Raw genomic sequence first — 19,870 nt, 5'->3', positions numbered from 1 at the left:
ATATTCTATTCCTACCCTTTAGCAAAAGAAAATTTTAGGAAAACAAATCCTTGGCCGTTACCTAGGCTCGATGTCTCAGTACATATTCCTGTCATAAAACAATGCTTTCCAAACAAAGAGCATCTGGAGAAAGTACAGCACAGTGATTACTTTGCCTAGCAACCATATTTTCTCATCTTCCTAAAACCAAACCATTTCTAAAGTCTCTTCCTAATTGACACAGATATGGTAAACGCAGAGTTTGAAGTAGAAGACTCTACTGAAATGACACAAACAAGGCCGCAACCTGCTTTCCTATAAATATATTTACCCTGCTCTGGCTAGACACTGTAATTTTGCTCAGCAGAACTCCAAGAGCTTCCATTTTGACAGAGAAAAATGGGATCCAGGCTCTGGATTAGACTCATTCACCTTCATTCTTTTGTTCTGCTTTATGCAGTGAGCCTGTGAGTGTATTACCACACTTCAGTCTCTACATGTCTCTACATAGTTCTCCATCACTTGACTAATTCACTTTTTAAACGATGTCTGTTTTCTACAAGGTTGACGTGACATAGTTGGACCACTGAAAACAGAATGCAGCCAATACAGAAGAGAGAAATGAGAGGAAAACACTATGGTTGCAGAAGCTTTAGAATACCTAACCATTGGTATATTTTCTTTATGTACTTAACAAACACACATTTTGTGCATCTGACTGGTTCTGTGTCACAGTTAGGTAACGCAGACTACATGACAGTGGCCTCTGATCACTTGACAGGAGTAACCTGTCACAGGTGTGACTACTATCATGTGTTTATGAGCTAGGAAAGAAGATTATTTCAGCGCCCACAATGCCCTCATTACACAAGGTGCTTACATTAGTTTCTTTAAGAAAGAACCATTTGTCCCGTTCCAACGTTTATTCCCACTACTCAAGCCTTTTTGGCCCTTCCCTTTCTCCCTAGAATATTTTATAAAAATAATAGAAATGGTTCCTAGAGCTAGTGAAAACTGCAACAATGTGCAGTGTCAATCTTGCAAAAAGCTTTCAGTCCCTTAAGTGAAAATGAAAAGCACTAAAAATTTGCCCTTTTCTAAGTACCGTTCCTGACACTGTACACTGCACCATCAGCATATAAATAAGCAAACCATGAATGCTGTGTCTATCCTTGTTATGCCAATTTATCTTCTAGACATTTTAGGAATCAAAGTAGCACTTTCACACTCTACTTAGTAGAAATGTAATTTACATTACATAGTCATGCTTTGCCTCACTTTATCAGCTTGCTCTCCTTTTTGAATCTTGTTAGATTGGTATACCAGTTTCAGTGACGTAATTTATTTTCCTCCTTTCAACTATAGAATTAGCCACAGTGAAAATAGTAAATGAAGGATCTGAGAGGGCCCTAATAAGAACATCAGGATGTTTACTTGGCACCTTATTTCAACAGCTTCAATAAATTCACATGAAGTCTTCTGTTTTCAAACAAGTTTTTATAGTTAGGTTCTTTTTATATAAATCTCAAGACTCTTAACTGATTTCCAACTTATATTCCCCCATAAATAACAGAAGAGATTGATAGTGACATTACTGTGCACAGAAATATTTGCACAACAGGTAGGTATTTAAAACTGCATTAAATGAACCTAGAGGACTCTTCTATGGTGCAATCCAGGTGTCATTCATATATCAGCCACATCAGAGGCTACCAAATTTACACATTCAAGCTTCCTTTATGTGATACCAGGAGAAGAAAGGAAAGACTGGAGGACAGATGAATTTCATCTTCACATTGGCCTGATATGTGGTTGCAGTGCACAAACCCCACCAGAAAGCACATGTATCTATCCATTTTTTAAGCGTAGTTTAAAAAGCTCAGAATTCCTAACTTCCAGTATGGATTTTGAGAGAGCCTCCACAGTAAAAAATACTTTTGGGTGAGGAAAAAAATGTTTATTTTTATGACTCAGAGTAGTTGTTTCCTCTATTTTATTATAACCTGTGTTCATTGTAGTAATTCTCTTTATAAATAGCATACTCTAGATATTCCATAGAAAAAATGTTTTAATATTAGCATCGAGGGTAAAAAGTCTGTTTTAAATTATTAGATCATCTTCACTTGAGTCTGATTCTGGATCTCTGCCTCTTGGGTGTCTCACATTACTAATGTTTAAAGTGACTGAAAGACATTCTTGTGAATTCTGGACAAATTCCACAATGTTATGACAGGTCTCCACACTATCTGTGAGAGCTCCACTATATAAATCTTAAGTAAAGCACCAATCCATTGAATATCGAGATTATGTAAAAACATCACTGTTCAAAAAGAAAATGTTTCCAGTCTATATTTTCAGTAAAAAAAACCCAAATCAATACTCTTGAAAACACTAAGTGTTCTTTAGAGACAGAAAAGGAATGAACCATCCCCAATCTTCTTTTAAATTGCTTTAAAATGACAATATTTTAGTCAGTTTCCAACCATGGCAAGAGGTAAAGGGCATGACTCATTTTTTTGCACAGAACTTAAATGGCTACAACCATATAAATCCATTTTAAACCTATAAAACAAATCTGGTTTGATTGCAGTAATCTTAAGGATTATTTTTGTAATGATACCAATGAAATCAGAAATTTCATTAGATTATGTCAAACCAAAAGCTTGCATTTTGACTGAACCTTGCCTGGCTGTATTTTCTCTACCTCTGTCTTGGACTGAAGCCCTAAGTACTGGCACAAAGCTAACACTAGCAGATATTTGACAAGAATCTGTTTAAATTAAACACCTTTTCACAAAAGCTACTGTAATTCAGAGAAAACTGGTTTTCCAAATCCAAATGCTCAGTAACTAAGCAACTAACTAATTAACTGGATTACTCTGAGGAGGAGTTACATCAACCAGCAATACTGTTTAAGTACTCCCCTGACAAAGGCAGCTAGAGGTTACTGCAGACAGGAAAAAAAAAATTACATAATGAGAAACAAAAATAAGGAAATATGCACATATTCTCTCTGGGTTCATAATCTGAACCACTGATAAAACAGCAGGACTATGTCCTAATCCCCAAGAATGTCCTTGATGATCAGGAACATAAAGCAAGGAAAAGTATATGGAAGAATTTATTATGGTGCTTAGTTCTATGTCTTTCACAACATCTATGAAATGCCAGTGTTCTAACACAATCCAATGCCAAGTTTGGGTATGCTGTATTAGACCCATGACACGCACCAGAAGGGTTAAATGGTTAATTCAAAGTACAGATGAACATGGCTTCAAAAATTATTCAGTACTGCCATAGCCCAGATAAGGAAGATGTACTATCAGTGGGTATTTATGGGAAAGGAATTACAATGAACCTGACTACATTTATATTGAAAAATAAACATTGCATGGGAATTTTCTCAAGTGAAATGGAATCGAATTCTGTTTAGTGTTAAACCATTATCAGGGAATATTTCATTGATTTTGCTCCAGGCTAAGTAATACACTTAGAAATAAGTCACAGGAACATTTCAGGAATTATCTCCAGTAACAGGTCATTCCTAGGAGGCAGGATTCCACCACGATGGTCTTGGCTATGCTTAGTTTCTTAGACCAGAACTGGCATATATGTCCATTAAAAATCCTAAAGGGGCATAACAAGAAATAGAAATTAAGTTCACTACACTGAGTTTCTTCTGTAAATCTATCATAGAAGCCTGTTGAGTAACGCTGCATGAAGGAGGCACGTTAAGAGTTTTATTGTTTGGTTTTCTATATATTTCACAAATAACTTTTGATTTTGAGAACATTCAATTTACCTGTCCTCAACAGAAACAGATGTTAAAGCAGATGTAGTATTGTAAAGGTGTTAGGTAACGTACACTACTGAATGTGCCCAACATAATGCCGAGTTTTCTTTTAAAAAACCCACTACATTCCAATTTTAAATCATAAACAATAAAGTATATGGTAACAAAAAGAAAATTAACTCTTTGCTCAGATTGGATCCTGAGGGAATTTACCAATGGTGTTCCCCATCTCAATTTCCACACTGAAAAATTAAATTTTAAAAACATTAATGTTTTTGAACAATAATATATAATTTTTTTTTAAATGAACACTGACGTATGTGCTAAAAATATATGTAAAAAGTACATTATAACAGGCTCTAGCCCAAAATGTCTTTTTTTCATCCCACAAACAGTATTTCAGTTTTTTTCAACAAGCAAAACCAAATGAATAGGAGTTCTTCGTAAGTGTTCTATAGGGTAAGGGTTCTAATGGAAGGACTGTCTAATCATGTTTCTCATCATTTCTAAGCAGTTAAGGAAACAGTAAGAAGATTCAGATACTGTTTTAATACAAACAACAAGAAAAAGCAAGATCAAGGGCAAAATGGTAAGTAAAGGCCATGGATTTGAAATGGCAGTATCTCATGCCCATGACTACATGGTAACAGTGATCAATCTTGTCTCGATTGGTCTTTCCTGGAAAACTCAGTGGAGGTATTTTATATGCACTTGTGTCAGAAAGGCTTGTGTCCTCATTTTGACAGAAGAAATTATTTTTTTAAAATCTCTCTCCTATATTAGGCATTATTGCTGCATCTTATATAACTTTTAATCTTATTTCCCTGAGAGTAATGGTTTCTGACACCAAGAACACAACCCAAGATTCTTGGAACTAGAAACATACTGCTGTTCACTGATGAGAATAAGGAAGATAAAGGTGTTGTTTCTTTTGGAACTTTGAAAAAAGTAGCTTGATTATTCTTTCAGCATAAAGTTTATTGCAGTTCAAACTAAAACTCATGTCAACTGCGTAATGTATCAAAAAGGCCAAAACAGAAGAGGTTTCTTGCATCGAGCAAGGAAGTAAAGACTGATCTTTATGTCCTGTGCATTTCTGATCAAATTCAGGAAGCAAAAATGATTCCTAAATATTGTCACAAATCATATCTGAGAATGCAGAATTCATGACTTCAGTAATAAAAGGTACGTAAAGCTAAATATTTCCAAAAGTACACAAAGTAACCCAACAGATTACATGAAGCCTTAAGACCAAAAGCCTTCCCGTGGCCTTGCCAAGAGACTCTTCGACTTTGTAGTTTAGGCACAGGCAAGTCTAAAATGAGACCTTTTTTCCATAGCTGACAGTCCATCCTGGATCAAGCTCTTAATGTATCAACATATACTGTACTTACCCATATAGCTTTCCATAACTAAACTTCCTCTGAACTCATCAGAACTGAAGTATGTATTCCAGGACAGGGAGATGCAGCTCTCATTGCCTGAAATTATCACAATCAACTGTCTTTTTGTACTGTTCATTAAGCACACAATAAATCTTACCTTATCAATTTCATCAGAAATAGCAATGCCTGAAAACAAAACAGATTTTTAAAAAAAATATTTAGAAACATTCTTTCTATAAATGTTTTTTACTACAGCAAGTAAAAGTAAGGTTTAACCTGGTAAGTTCACATATTGTTCTCTGCACATTGATGTACCATATGACATATCATACTTTTTTTTTTCAATTACTGAAACTGCCTGGAAGCAATATACTCTTAACTTTTCTCAGCTGCAATATTACCAAAATGAGTTCTCAAAAAACTATAGAAATGAAAACAGTCGATGTGCCAGTAAAGTGACAATGAACTTAGGTGCACTCCTACCTGCTTTCTGAAATTAAATCAGCAACATAATATTTACATATGGACATATTATTATGCAAATCTCACCCTGACCAGTATATATAACATCAAGTTGCAATTACAGAGCAACATGGACATGACTTTTCTCTCTTTCTCTGTGGTTCAATGCAGAAATGATTTTATGAAAACAGATCAAATTTAAAAGGAGGAAAATCTCAAAGGAAAATTTCACAGTAGAATGCAAACCACTTTTTCTAAATTCTCTGAACAAGAACTTGTTTATTTGCTCTTGTCCTTTTTGCTGATGCCTGCCTGAGACTTTGCTATGCTTGCTTCCCTCATGCCATCTCTTTTATATCCTGTGGAACATTAAATACACACAGCTGGTCTCAGAATTTTTAACACATCTACATGACTCAGTCATATCACATTGAGAGATGAAGTAACCATACATATAATGCTATTATGTGGAAAATTCTGATACATTTGGAAACCAAATATTTCCCAGTTCCTACAATATTTAATAAGAAAAATTTCCAGGCTAGAATTTCAATTCAAAAATCAAAGATGTGTATCTCCTGATGATGAAAGCGGAGAAGCAATCATGTATAGGAAGAACATACACTTTAAAGCTGTCTTCTAATGCATATCATGTTATCAAGACAATTTCTCCTAAGGAATGCAAGAGATAATATTGCAAAATATTTAGTATCAGCTGAGTGGAGAGTTATCCTTTCTAAAACCCCACTAAAGATTGCAGCAGTATAAGCTTATTTGCATAATATTTCTATTTCTTACTATTTGGTACATCATAACTAAGTGAATTTTGGGAGTTTTTAGTGTACTTTTTATCATGAACTCTATATGGCTAATTCTAAGGTTAGATGTCTTCCTTGTACCTATTGTTGTTTAAAAAACAATGAAGTAGCAAGAGAACTGCAATTATAATTTTAAAGATTTAATAAATTTACAAGAAACATGACAGGAGTTAACAGGATATTTTCAGTCATTCAGAAGTTCTAAAGCAGATTATATTCAGAAAGATCTATTTTGCCTAACTTTATCCCTCACTGTAATTAACCCATTTTAATAGCTTCAGACTTTTATTTAACCCAGACACTACCCCAATATCCACACACTATAAGCAGTGAGTTGCACCAACACGAATCATTCAACAGGACTTTAATGTGTTATGAATTTTTTCAATCCAAAATGGGCATTTACTAGCGAGAAGATAACTGTACTAGGTAGCAATCAGGAAGTTAAAAAACTAATTCAAGGTTCTCTTTATCTCAACTTTAACAACCTGATTTCTATCAACCAACTCTCCATCACATTGGATGCATTTTACATAACCAAAGTCAAACAATTTTATAACCACAAATATTCTCTCTAAACAGACAAACTAACTTTTCCCAGCAATTTCCCATAATGTTAAGATTTTGGGTTTATATGGGTTTATTTCCTCTGACTGGAAGTTGGTCTCCTTTTCTTCTGCTCTGTGAATGGGTCTTTGAAATATCGGAGCAAGTGCAAGGGCAATTTTTCTCTGTGCTGACTTACTCATTAAATATATTTACTTTCAAGTTTACTCTGAACTTAGAGAAGACTAAGCTCAGTAATTGAATTAACTAGAATGCCTCAAATTTCTTCTTTACTAAATTGCAAAGAGTAGCAAGACATCAAAACTAACTGTATTTCTTAGATAAGTATGCAGAGGCATAGCAGTTTCTGAGGCCATCTTGCCAAAATAATTTTTTTTAAGTTTAGAAAACTTTTATCTTTACAATCACAGAATTAAAGCTGCAAACTCTTATATTCTCTCTCCGATGGGGTATCAAGTGAAAAGAGATTCTTAGGAAGAAATTTCTTAAGGAGCTTTTCATCTTTGCATGGTGATTCTTCTGGAGATTTACCGTGCTGTTCATCAAATGGATCATGGCTGGAGTCCCATTGACATTAACAAAACTCCACTAGTCACTGATTATACAACTCCATAAGTAGAGACTAGGATAAATTAACCCATAAAAATGTGATTGCAAAAAAGCTTCTTGATTTCTTCCAACACATCATGCACCATGCACTCAGTGTGTGCCTACTCAGGAATTATCTTTTGCAGCTGTCAAACTAACAAACTCTCATGGCTGAAGCTGAGAGAAGAGCATACTTGCATCCTCTACGAAGTAGACAGAAAATCATAAGAATGGGGTCATTCTTTGGGTGCAGACCTCAAATGAAATACTATGGACTCCAGTTTCGACAAAGTAGTTCCTCAAAAAATTAAACCCATTGCATATTTACCACAACATTAAAAAAAAAAAACCTCAAAATCCCTTAATACATAATCTTGTGGACACAACTAAACACAGTTAGAATTATCATGCAGAAGTATTCAGGATTTCTGTATTCTCTTAGCCCTTAGCAAACTCTTGACTTTTCAGTAGTCAAACAGGTTACTATCAGCTACCTTATTTTCACGTAATACATTGATATTTTTAAATTGTTGAATTCCTACAAAGTAATAGTAACAATGGTTGCTGTCTCCAGTTCATGTAATTGTTAATTTTCAGAGATCAGAGTTTTTCAAAAATAGAACCCAATTTTCACTTACTTTATACATTTGACAACAAATAATTGGTTGTGCCCCCTGTACCTTGTATAGTTATTTTAATTCTTTTCTCTGTGGCTTTTACATGAAGTGAAAAAGGAAATATAAATTATACTTTTTATATTTTCTAAATAGGAAAATGTCACTGCAAAATCACAGAATACTAGAGATAAAGAGGCAGCCCTTTCTATGAAACTACTCTTTCAAGCAAAACATCCATAGGTGTAGTCAAATTGTACATACACTAAAAACTTTTTACGAACGATTTAGCCTTTTTTCATCACAACTTAATCCTGATCACCAAAAAACTCTAGCACCTGAAAAATTGACATATCTAGTTTGTTAAATCTTGAATTCAATGGCTTTGTTAGAATATAAATTACTAAGAACAACTGTTTCTGACTTGTCTCAGCTTAAAGCATGTACAGCCTCCATCTGCATGATGGTGAACATACAGAATGGAAGTTTTAGGACTACTTCATTATTGTTCTGACTCCAGTTACTACAGAGAGGATAAAAAGAGGACTGTTGGAAAAGTTCTCCTGCCTTTGTTATGTAAGGTCTTCTCATGTCAAAGGTGAATCCTTCACAAATAAACAAGTACGCTTTACTCTTTCTCTCATAGTAGCTTTTTCTCACAGACAACATTTGCTATACTTTTATATCATGCTATGATTGACAGCTATACAATAGTCATACCATTCTTACTTTTTGCAACGAGAAAGTCAGTGTTGTGACTAACAGGGTGAAAGATTTGCTTGCCACCAACAGCTAAGGCTCACAGACAACGTTTACAGTGGGAATGAGTTAGGTATCTAACTGCCAATTTTATGTCTTTAAAAATCCTCTCTTTTACAAGTAATTAAGGGTGCTGAATTTTGATCAGGCATCACAAGTACTCAGCCCACACAGCTGTCTGGTGAATAACACAGACAGATTCAGGGCACTTGTTTCTACTTTTGAGAGTAATGACCCTCTACGCTGTAAGGGTGCTGGAATAATAAAGGAATTGATACGAAGATGTATTCACAGCCCTTTCCACAACTACTGCCATCTCTGATCAACAACAAATCTGGAGTGGGGCTGTTCATGCTAGCACAGCCTTTCTCAACTGGAACATTTCCATTCTGTCAACAGATTGTTTTTTTAAGAGAACTGGAAGAACAAGGTATTGCAAGAAAGGTCTGGCATACTAGGATTAAATGAAATATGACTATCAACATAGTAACAATGCAATTTGTTAATAGTTATAATATTGTAATTACTATTATCATGCCTACATTAAGCTGATTGTCCAAATACATATCTCATTGTATTAGCTTTGTACCTTATGGGTTTTTTATACCTAAAATAATAAACCAGTTCTCATGCCTTTTTAAAAAAAAAGCTTAGACTATTAAACCCATTCTTTATATGCTTATCTTAGATTTCTGGTTCCCTACAGCAATCTGCAGCAGCACAATGGTAAGAATAGAGAGATAAAGGTGATGATCATTACAGCAGTATAATATCTTCTTTGATGAAAAAGCCCCTTCCTAAAGTAAAACTGCCCCATGTTTTAACAAAGTAAAATCTCATTTGAGTCTAGAATTAGTATCTTCTAAACAAGAGTCTGCTTGGGATATTCTGCTTAATTTCTTTCTTAACGGGAAAAGAACATTCTTTCAAATGAAAAATTATTATTGTTAATAACAATTACATGAGTTTTAAAAACGTCTATCCCTTTCATATGCAGGTCTTAGTAGAAGAGTTTTATTTGTTGCTACTCTCCTGCAACAAATACAATTAATCCAGTACCTAATGCCTCTTCACTTAGTGGTATCATTCCTTTTTGAAGAGGGATTTTTTTAGACTTCAGTGCTCTCAATTCAACAGCACAAAACTAATTTTCAAAACAGTAGGCACCGTACAAGTTCAGATCTTTTTGAAACAGCAAGTCATACAGTTCCTGTCTGCTGCATTATTGCTTTACAGTAGATTAAAAACTTCCAATATCTTCATATGCTATACATATCTGAAATTAAACAATAGATGTTCTGGTAAGAACAAAAGTTGTGAAACTTCAGAGACATCTACCATTTTTGCTATTATTTGTGGTCCTCAAATAATTATATTAATGGATAACACAAAATAAAAATTCAGAATTTTTAAATACATTTTTTTACAACATGCTAGTGATAAGTCTAATATGTATCCAGTCATAAGAAAATAAAACACTACTACTTTAATGTATGCCAGACTACTATTAATCGGCTCAATGGGAGCAAATAGTTTATGCATTTCCCTAAACATCCAGAAGATGGCCACAGAGCTCCCAATAGCCAGTTTTCCTACTTGCCAAAGTATTCTGCATTTGACGTAAAAAGTTTATACGTACAAAAACAATCCCAATGTAACTTTGACTAACTTGACAAAATTCAATCTCAAGATCAGTCAAACCAGGGAACCTGCAGATGCCTGGACTGTCAATCACATAGTGCATCACAAGCTCTGTAACAAACTCCAGGACAGAAATGGCATTAGCATTCTATCGTTATGGCCACTACACTGTAGCTTTGGGCGTGAAAACAGGTATATCATATCATGTACTAGATGCCCAGCAGTTAACTGTCACAATGCATTGTCCTATCCATTGCAAATCAGGGGAAGCATAAGTTCCCTCATTGTTGGGACAGGCCATCTTAGATGTACTTGCATTTCCCATGGCAAAACCTCATACTAAATTGCGGCTGACAGCACAGTATATTCCAGCCTCACGCCTGTTTGCACTGGGTATTAAACATAAAGCAAATGGAAATTATTTCACACCATCCTTGGACTATAAGAGACATAAAATGGTTGCTCTTGGTTGCACCAAACATTTCCCACTGAAAATACATACACAACATCCAAACCAGCTCAGTCACTTCTGTTTAGAAACTATCATAGATTTTCCATTGACTATTCATAGATTCACGTATTGTTTCATTTACTTAAAACTTTGAAAATTAAGACATATTTCCTCTAGTAGTAACTTCAGAGATTTTCTGTGAACGCATGTTGAATTGAAACCTCAGAGCTCTTGCCAATGAAGGGCATATGTCCTTATATTATTAATCAATTGTGTATCAAGTTTCTGTAGTGGTATCCATCTTGAATTAGGATAATACTCCTCCCAAGATCTAGCCATATAAGAACAAGGGAAACAGTGTCCTTTCCAAGGCACCACTTGTTAACATATCAGCACACTATAGATCAGTTTAGTCACTACCTAGGAAACATGGATTTAATCTTTCCTCCCCATGGTGGCTTTAACAAAATAAAAATAAGTAATCTCCATCAAAATCTGTGTTTCAGACTTGCAGCATTTCTATATCCAAGTGGCTCCAATGGAGAATACAGGTTTCACAATTAGATTTGGTGAGTAACAAATTAGGCAAATACAGAAGAATAAAATGCATAGTATCCACCAAATACTATGTCCCAGAAATTTTCCTAGGCCAAGGTTATCTCAGAAGAGAATAATCAACGCAGCAGAATCTTTCAGAAACCTTGAAAGGTGTACACTGCAGTAGTTTGGTTAAGGTGAGTAGCCCATAAGAGCCAGTAGACAAAGATGGAGCCATAGCTTACCCTTCTACTACCTTCTAAGAACTAGAAAGTATCATATCAGAGACGACAGTTACACAAACTCCAAGTTCTTCCCAAGTTCTGCAACAGCACTAGGAAAACTTTTAGCAAGTCAAATGTTTTTCCAGAGAAGGGCATTGTAACTCAAAAAGAGACACTAGTACTGAAACTTAGAGTAGGCCAGGTCAGAATGGCAAATACCTGCACAAAGGTAATTAAAAATTTAACATCTGAAGGAAAAAGATACTTACAACTGAAGTAACAGTGATCTCCCAGCCATATAAGCCATGCTTAATAATTGAATGGCAATAATTATGTTCACATTCTTCCTGTTTCAATCTCAGAAAATATCATTATTTTGTATTATTACTCATACATCACACTAAAAGCAAAAGGATTTTATGAGCAAAGGCAGTATCGGATAACAGCTGCAGTACTGAGATAAAATTATCTTCCTTAAAGGTTTGATTGAGCTTATCTAAAATGTCGATCTCAAAATAAATCACAAACATTGATCTTGCACAAGAATAATGCAATTTTAAAGTTCAGCCTGAACAGAAGAAGGGAAAAATTCTGTACCGAATACAAATGTCTAGTTTTGTGGTTCAATCAGCAGAACACATTTAGGGCTAGATACTCCATTGATCATGATTAAGTCATTTTTACAAACTAAAGTCCATTTCAGATCAACACCCTGCATGACTGGAAAAAAAAAAATGTAGCACTATCTCTTAATGCCTCTCATGAGGTGGCTGATAAAAAACTAGTTACATGTTATGCACATGTGTATTTTCAGTTATATCATCATCAGAAATGTCTGTTTTCAACAGGAAAAGTCACAGGTCTCTGATAAATGTTAGTGGCATTCCATTCAAATACATCTTCCATAATCACAACGTAAGTCATGAATAGTTTCCTATACTGTAGAAACTTCTAAACAAAATCCCATTCTAATGTGTTTCAGAGACTGCTAAATGCACTGAAGTAGTTCATGATGTATATATTAAACTTCTCACATCCCACATAATCTCAGGTTCATCCACAAAACTGAGGACATGACTTTAGTGGTTTGCTAACATATTCTGATCTTTTTTTGAACTAGTTCTACCCTTATTGTTATGAGAGTTTTATTCTTGTTCCCTATCTTCTTTCCTGTAAAAGATAAAGAGAATGTAGGCTTTCACATTTCACTAGTTTATCTTCTTAAAGGGATATGAACATACTTGTCTTAAGCCATGCATAAATAACATCAACTGATTCTAACATTATAAAAAAAAAATCTGTTTGAGACTATAGAGAGACTCAGATGTGTTTAATTCTGGGAGACATTCAAGAGCCATTCACACAGTCCTGAACAACAGGCTCTAGGTGACCCTGTTTTAGCAGGAGAGTTGCACCAGATGACCTCCAGAAGTCCCTTCCAACTTCAATCACACTACGATTCTTTATTGTTTCCAACAATATTTCCTACTACGTTGCAGAGGGCTTTGTTATTTATTGATGATTGATGTATTTATTAGTGCTCTTCCAAATTAAGAAACAAAACAGTACTTTTTTTCATATTGGTTATAGCTAGATACCATTATTATTTCCAGGATTCCCTCCAATAAATTGACTTGGATGGGTTAACAAATAGCTTTTATTAATGTTAACTTACTAGCATTTCTGATCTTAGAACGTTCATCGAATTAAAAGTATGATAAATTTGTTTTTTCTCCTCTTTTATTTGTAGTGTACACCTGGTCTTAAAAGAATTCAAACATTACTAACAAAATGTTGATTATCTCTACTGAAAAGCTATGTGCAATTATGAAAAAGTATGTCTCACAGTATAACATATTAAGTGTCATCAAATGCTGTTACCACATGTAAACTGAAACATCCAACATACATTCAATATGTACTCTAACCTTAGCTGCTCGTTTAAAAGATGTAAAGTTGTTGACAAAGCAGACGGACTTCACACCTACAGGTTCTTGCTGATTTGGTGCTCATTTTATCCCACTCAAAACACTCCAAATTCACTGTTTTCCATCTCTTATCTATTTTTCTATCCTCAGAAAATGAGAGAAGACAGGTATATGTATGAGTAAGATCCTGTACTATACCGAAGAATTTAACTCTCTTTAAATGGCAAACAAGCCAGAAGGAGAAATAGAAGACCAGACATTTGAAACAGCATGGAACTTTTCTTCGTAATGATTGGTTGAGGAAGAAGGATGACAGCAATAAAGATGAGATGCCTTACAATGGAAGCAAATGAAACATGGCCAAGGGAAATGCAATGTATTCCTGTGTGTTGCTTCATAAATCAAAATCTCCCCTAAATAGTTGACTTGATAGTTCAAAATCCATTTCAATGACACACAGATGATTAGAGAAGCAAATAAAACACAGGTTTCCTACATGGGTAGGCCTCTGGAAAATGCTCTACTTAAACCACTAAGCTCCAATGCACTTAGACTGTAATTACAGTAATACTCTTCACCAGTCTCTCAAAATTCATAATTCTAACAATGAGTATGGAGTCAATTCTTGTTTCCCAGATCTACTGTAACACAGAATTACTGACATATTACCTTCATGGGGCTTGGGAGGAGCCAATTATAAGGTAATTCAGTTTTAATCACCAGGAAGACTGAATGTAGGAGTGACCAGACATCCAAGTGCCTGAGCCTCACTCACCTTCCAAGGCTTTTAGGCAGTTCTAATTTTGTCTGAAGTGCACATGTTTGTCTCAAAGCAGATGTCTAGACTGCATAGTGAATGAAGTAACAGAAACTAGTGTTTAATTAACTGGCTATGTAAGCTGCATAGCAGGCAATGAAGTCCTGATAACTCACTAAAAGATCCAAAGCTTACTTTAAAAATGGAAATGAATTCCAGGACTTTACAGAAAAATCATTTAACTTCAAATATGTGGTTTTATTCTTTCCTGTTAAAATAGAGAATAATTAAATGAGAGGGTGCTGTAAGACAGTACGTTGTGATCATTTGCATAGTCAACTATTTGTTGAGCCTGGTGTCTGTCTCATGCTGCTTTGAAACAAGATTAGTATCAGTTGTACCATTATTCTCACAGACTTCACAGATGTGCTTGTAGAATCAAAAGCACTGACTAGCCTGCCCAAAAAAAGCATTAACACGGGAAAAGGCAGCTACGGGACCTTGTAATGGCTTTTATAAAATGTATCACATGGGATGTCTGTTTGCGTACAGCACAGAATAAGTTTTACATGTCAGCCCCTCAGTTCAAGAAGGACAGTAAGATGCTGGAAAGAGTTCAGTGCAGGGCCACCAAGATAATTAGGGGAATGGAGCATCTCCCTTATGATGAAAGGTTGAGGCTCTTCAGCTTGAAGAAGAGGAGACTGAGGGGTGACTCGAAGCCTAATGATAGGACAAGAGGCAATGGGTATAAACTGGAACATAAGAGGTTCTAGAGAAACACAAGGAAAAACTTCTTCACTGTGAGAGTGAGGGAGCACTGGAACAGGCTGCCCAGATGGGTTGTTGAATCTCCTTCTCTGGAGACATTCAAAACCCACCTGGTCGAGTTCCTGTGTGACCTACTCTAGGCAGTCCTGCTCTGGCAGATGGGTTGGACTAGGTGATCTTTCAAGGTCCCTTCCAGCCCTTGAGATTCTGTGAAAGTTTGGAGAACAATGAAACCACATTTATTTTCAAAATTATACTTTCTTTTAAAAACTTTGCCTACTTTTCAATTTTATTTTTATATCATCCTAACATGTAAGAAATCACAGCACAGAACCGATTTCCTGAAATCCCCTGAAAATCAAGAGTACAAAAGCTGGAAACAAGGACGTATGGATTAGAATTAACCTGACTTGAGTGTTTAAATGCTGCAACCAAAAAAGTCTAAAGTGCATCATGAGTAACAACCATCAAAGAACAAAAAAGCCACATGATACTATAACTACACTAGGAAAAGAGAACAAAGTAAAATACAGAAATATTACATCAAAGAGCAGGAAAGCAAATAACACATGATATAAAGAAATGACAGCATTCAATACTTTCCTTGCTTCAGTCTTTAAAAAAAAAAATTGTGGCCAGATGCTTAAAGCTAGTGATCTTAAGAGAAAAAATGGCAAGCCAGATGACTGAAAGCTCAAAGACATTCTGACGACTTAGATACATCCAAGTTGGCAGAATCTTGTGAAATCCATCTAGAGCACTTCACTAACTAGCCAAAGAAATGTCTAATCCCCTAGTAACGGTCCTTCAGGAATGGAGAGGGCAGAAAAGGGCAAATACCATATTTTCAGAAAAGAAAAAGGGAAGACATGGAGAACCAGCAAGGCTAAATCTGACAACAGCGAGGATATCTTACAAAATCATTAAATAAACAATTTCTCAATCTAATGGATAGGAAAGGTGATAAGAACCATCAGATCAGTCTAATTGATTTCTCAGTTGAGAAACTTGCCTAGTGGATAAGAGAAGGAAGTAGATGTAGAATACTTCAGCTGAACCAGACTTTGTTTACTGTCCTAGGTGATACTCCAGTAAACAAATTAGAGAATTACAGTGAAATCTCCACAAGGTAGATAAACATCTGGTGGGAAAAACACACTTACTGAGTAGCTCTCAAGGGATGGTTGTCAGACCTGAAATGGAATCATGAAGATGTATGACAATATTTCCATTAATGATCTGGATGAAGAAACAGAGCACATTCACGAAAGTGAACTTGGTATCAGGCTCCATGTGATTTAAAGCACGCTGGGAAATAGGATTAAAATTCCATATTATCTTGACAAATCATCAGAAAACATCAACTACTAGCAAGAAACAGTGAAGAACTCCATGAAAAATTGATTGCAACAACAATGACCAGATACATTCACTTCCAGTTCAAGTGTAGGACCTAGAAAATCTGCAATGTTTTGCACTCCAGTTAAAATTTCCATGGCAAAGAGAGGTAAAGAATGCTTCAAATTGTATTTTAGGTATAAGGAAGCCAGAGATCAGTGGATTTTCACAGGGAAAAACAAAGATGTAGGACTGAAGAGTGGATTTAGTCTTTTATTATCAAACTCTCACATCTGATTGGTTTGTATCTCCTCTCAGTGAATAAATAATCCTTTTTGAAACTAAAAAAATAGGAGGGGGGTTGTCTCCACTTTAATCTTGGTTACAAGTCTATCAAGAAGGGCTTGAAAACAACACTCACACCCATCGCAGGCATGGGCAGGCAATAGTGGGGCTGCAAATCACAGACTGACTCAAGATGGTTTAGCTCTTTAGTGGCAGAGAGATCAATTTACTAGAAATGTATTTGAAGAGAGTCCTGTAACTATGCTGCTGTAATTAATAGAAATATGAAAATTTTCATTGTTGTGATCAGCCTAAAACACTCCAGAGAGAGGAAATTTGGGCAAACTAATTTGGGATATTTGACATAATTTAGGAAAATGCTGAATCTTAAAATTCTCCACCAGATTGTCCATTCTTCATTCAGCTCACTATCTGCAATTTCTCCAACGAATCAAGAAATGTCGTAGATAAAATTTAATGAATGGAGAAACTATTTCTCATTCAAATGTCTCTCAGACTACGCCACACTTAGTTTTCATGTACCATAGCAGAGAGCACTTTTCATACCCTGGTAATTGTTAGTAGTGTTTTCTCCCACCCTTGTACTTCAAAATTCTTTTGTACAGGAAAGAAAGAAAGAAAAAAAAACAAAACAGCAAGCTATTCCTCATCATAGCCAGTAATTTTCAGAGCTACCCCTTACATAAACATACTATTTTTAAACTCTGCTCCTGTTTGACTATGTCTTTTAAGGGATAATACTTGGGTTTTGTCATGACATAATTGGCTACCATATTTTTCAGTACTTGTTTCAGATGTTTTAAAATATTTATTTGAATTTCTCTTGAAAACTGGAAGGAATTGATTGGGGTCAAGGACAAAAAATACCTAATTGTTTTTCAGTGACAGATGTGATTTCCATCAACAAGGAAAAGTTAATCCGATAGAACTACCAAAGGAGCTACCACCCAAAGGAGCAGGATCACTGCTGCATATCCCCACAATTTTCCATAAACTCAACTATTGTGTTGGTCTCTTTATTCAACTCACTAAACTGGCAGAAAACTTATGTAACCAAAAAAGGCAGTGCAGAGAGTGATTTCTGTAGTTTCAGTCAGCAGGAGAGCTGCTAAACTATCTCAAACATTCTGTAAACCTCATCAACAGGAGTGTAACTGCTGATGTCAATGAACTTGGTCTTCATTGAATAGAAGACCACCTTGATATATATTTCCAAATTACAATTCAGGCTGCATGGTTACATTAAAAATCTAAAATCAATCAACTTACTGCGAGACAGATTCTCAAGGGCTTTTCCAAGTTTTTTGCTCTCCTGAAGAATATGATTTAGTTCATCAAAATCATGGTTCTCCGGTTTTGTCCTCCAATCCCATTTAGGATGCTCTATTGACCTTGGCACTAAATATACACAGATATATAGATGAAGTTTAGACTTGGTAGTTCAGACTACTGCAGGAGAAAAAAAGCTGCACAGTGAGTTTACAAGCTCAAGGACGTTGAGTGGAAATTATGTAACTATCCTCCTATTTTAACAGCTGGAAGTATTTTCTTTGGTTAATGCTAAATAAAAATGAAAACATCTATGAACAAATGCATAGTTGGGGATGGTTCTTGCAATTGAATTAATCAGTAAACAGCAAAAACTAACAACAAAAACTAAAAATAATGCAATAACAGAAAAATGCAATAAAAATATTGCCTACAAAGAGACTTCTTTTACATAAAAATATGATTGTCTGTCCTATGGGGTAAGAAGGAAAAATGTCGAAATAAAAATGAGCAACAGGTATTTTCAGTTTCATTAGTCATTTTATCAAAAGGAAAAAATAAGTATTTTAAACAAAACTTTTAAAACTACTACGTGTACATACAGTTAAAAAAATATATCATGACATGCAGATAACAGTTAATATAAACAGCAAAACAAAATATGTTGCTATTGTACAGCTAAAATCTTTAGTGTGATACTTAAACAAATTCAATCTTTGGGAAGCACAGTCCTGAGCTTACAGTCTCCTACTCAATATCTACTACTAAAACCTTTGATTTAGCTTGATTTAGCTTTAAAATAACAGTTTCTCAATTACCAAGCTAACTTTACCTACAATCACAGGGAAGAAGGAGTTTCTGAGTTACATAGGAGTCACAATGAACACAGCTGCACTGACCAACGTGAACATTTTGAAAAATCTGTAAAAAGGAAAATGCTGTTTCTGGGACTCCAGTTTAAAGTGCTTTTTTGGCCAATATTCTGAACTACACAATCTGCTGCCTTTAAAACCAAATGCAATTGTTGGGATATCTCCAAACACAGCACTACTGTGCTGAGAACTGCACATGGCAGTCTGAAGACGATGATGTCTAGTCAACATTCTCAATAGTTACTAACTACTCACTTAAAACAACTTCAGAAACAATGCCTATAATGTCCAATATATCCTGGTTGGCTTTGAAATTTTCATTCACTGCTTTGAGGGCTGTTAACTAATTCATGCTTACAAACCTCATTTTCATTACATAAGAAGGAAACTTGCAGATTCCTATAGATCATGCAAAACAAATGGTATGTTACGATCATTTGGAACTTTAGAATGCTTTTCTGATGATATGGGGAAATTATGCTCAAGCTCCAAGTCCTGGTAGCTATCAGAAAAAGTGTTAAATAACTGTTGCTATTGAAATTTGCCTCATTGCTGACGATCCTCTGCTCCACTTTGGACCAACTCCAGAAAGGAAAAGTTGAAGTTAAGTCAATAGCCATCTTTTCCAGGTAAAGAAATGGGACAGTGGTATGTTCAAGTCCTTCTGTCACAAAGAACGTGATTCCATTTCCCATTAACATAAATGAAGTAATCTCCAAACTGAACATCTATACAGAGTCTTAGAACCCAGAGGATATTCTGATCTCTTATGCCTATTCAGGAACTTAGGTAAGTATTAGGGAAGTTAATA

At 35.3% G+C, this 19,870-nt stretch overlaps 1 protein-coding gene across 1 annotated transcript in view; it reads right to left on the bottom strand.

Moving 5' to 3' along the window:
- C4H8orf34 (chromosome 4 C8orf34 homolog) overlaps positions 1-19,870 on the bottom strand; it is a 164,168-nt gene that overhangs the window by 105,782 nt on the left and 38,516 nt on the right. The window contains exons 4-5 of the mRNA XM_061995680.1: positions 18,188-18,316; positions 5,315-5,343 (exon numbers count right to left, since the gene is read on the bottom strand). Of these exons, the coding sequence (XP_061851664.1) occupies positions 5,315-5,343; positions 18,188-18,316 (158 nt within the window). The remainder of the gene's footprint in view (positions 1-5,314; positions 5,344-18,187; positions 18,317-19,870) is intronic.

Source organism: Colius striatus, chromosome 4 (genome assembly GCF_028858725.1).
Source record: "Colius striatus isolate bColStr4 chromosome 4, bColStr4.1.hap1, whole genome shotgun sequence".
NCBI classification, from domain to species: domain Eukaryota; kingdom Metazoa; phylum Chordata; class Aves; order Coliiformes; family Coliidae; genus Colius; species Colius striatus.
Note: the sequence above shows the minus strand (reverse complement) of the source record. Positions and strands in the feature narration are given on the sequence as shown.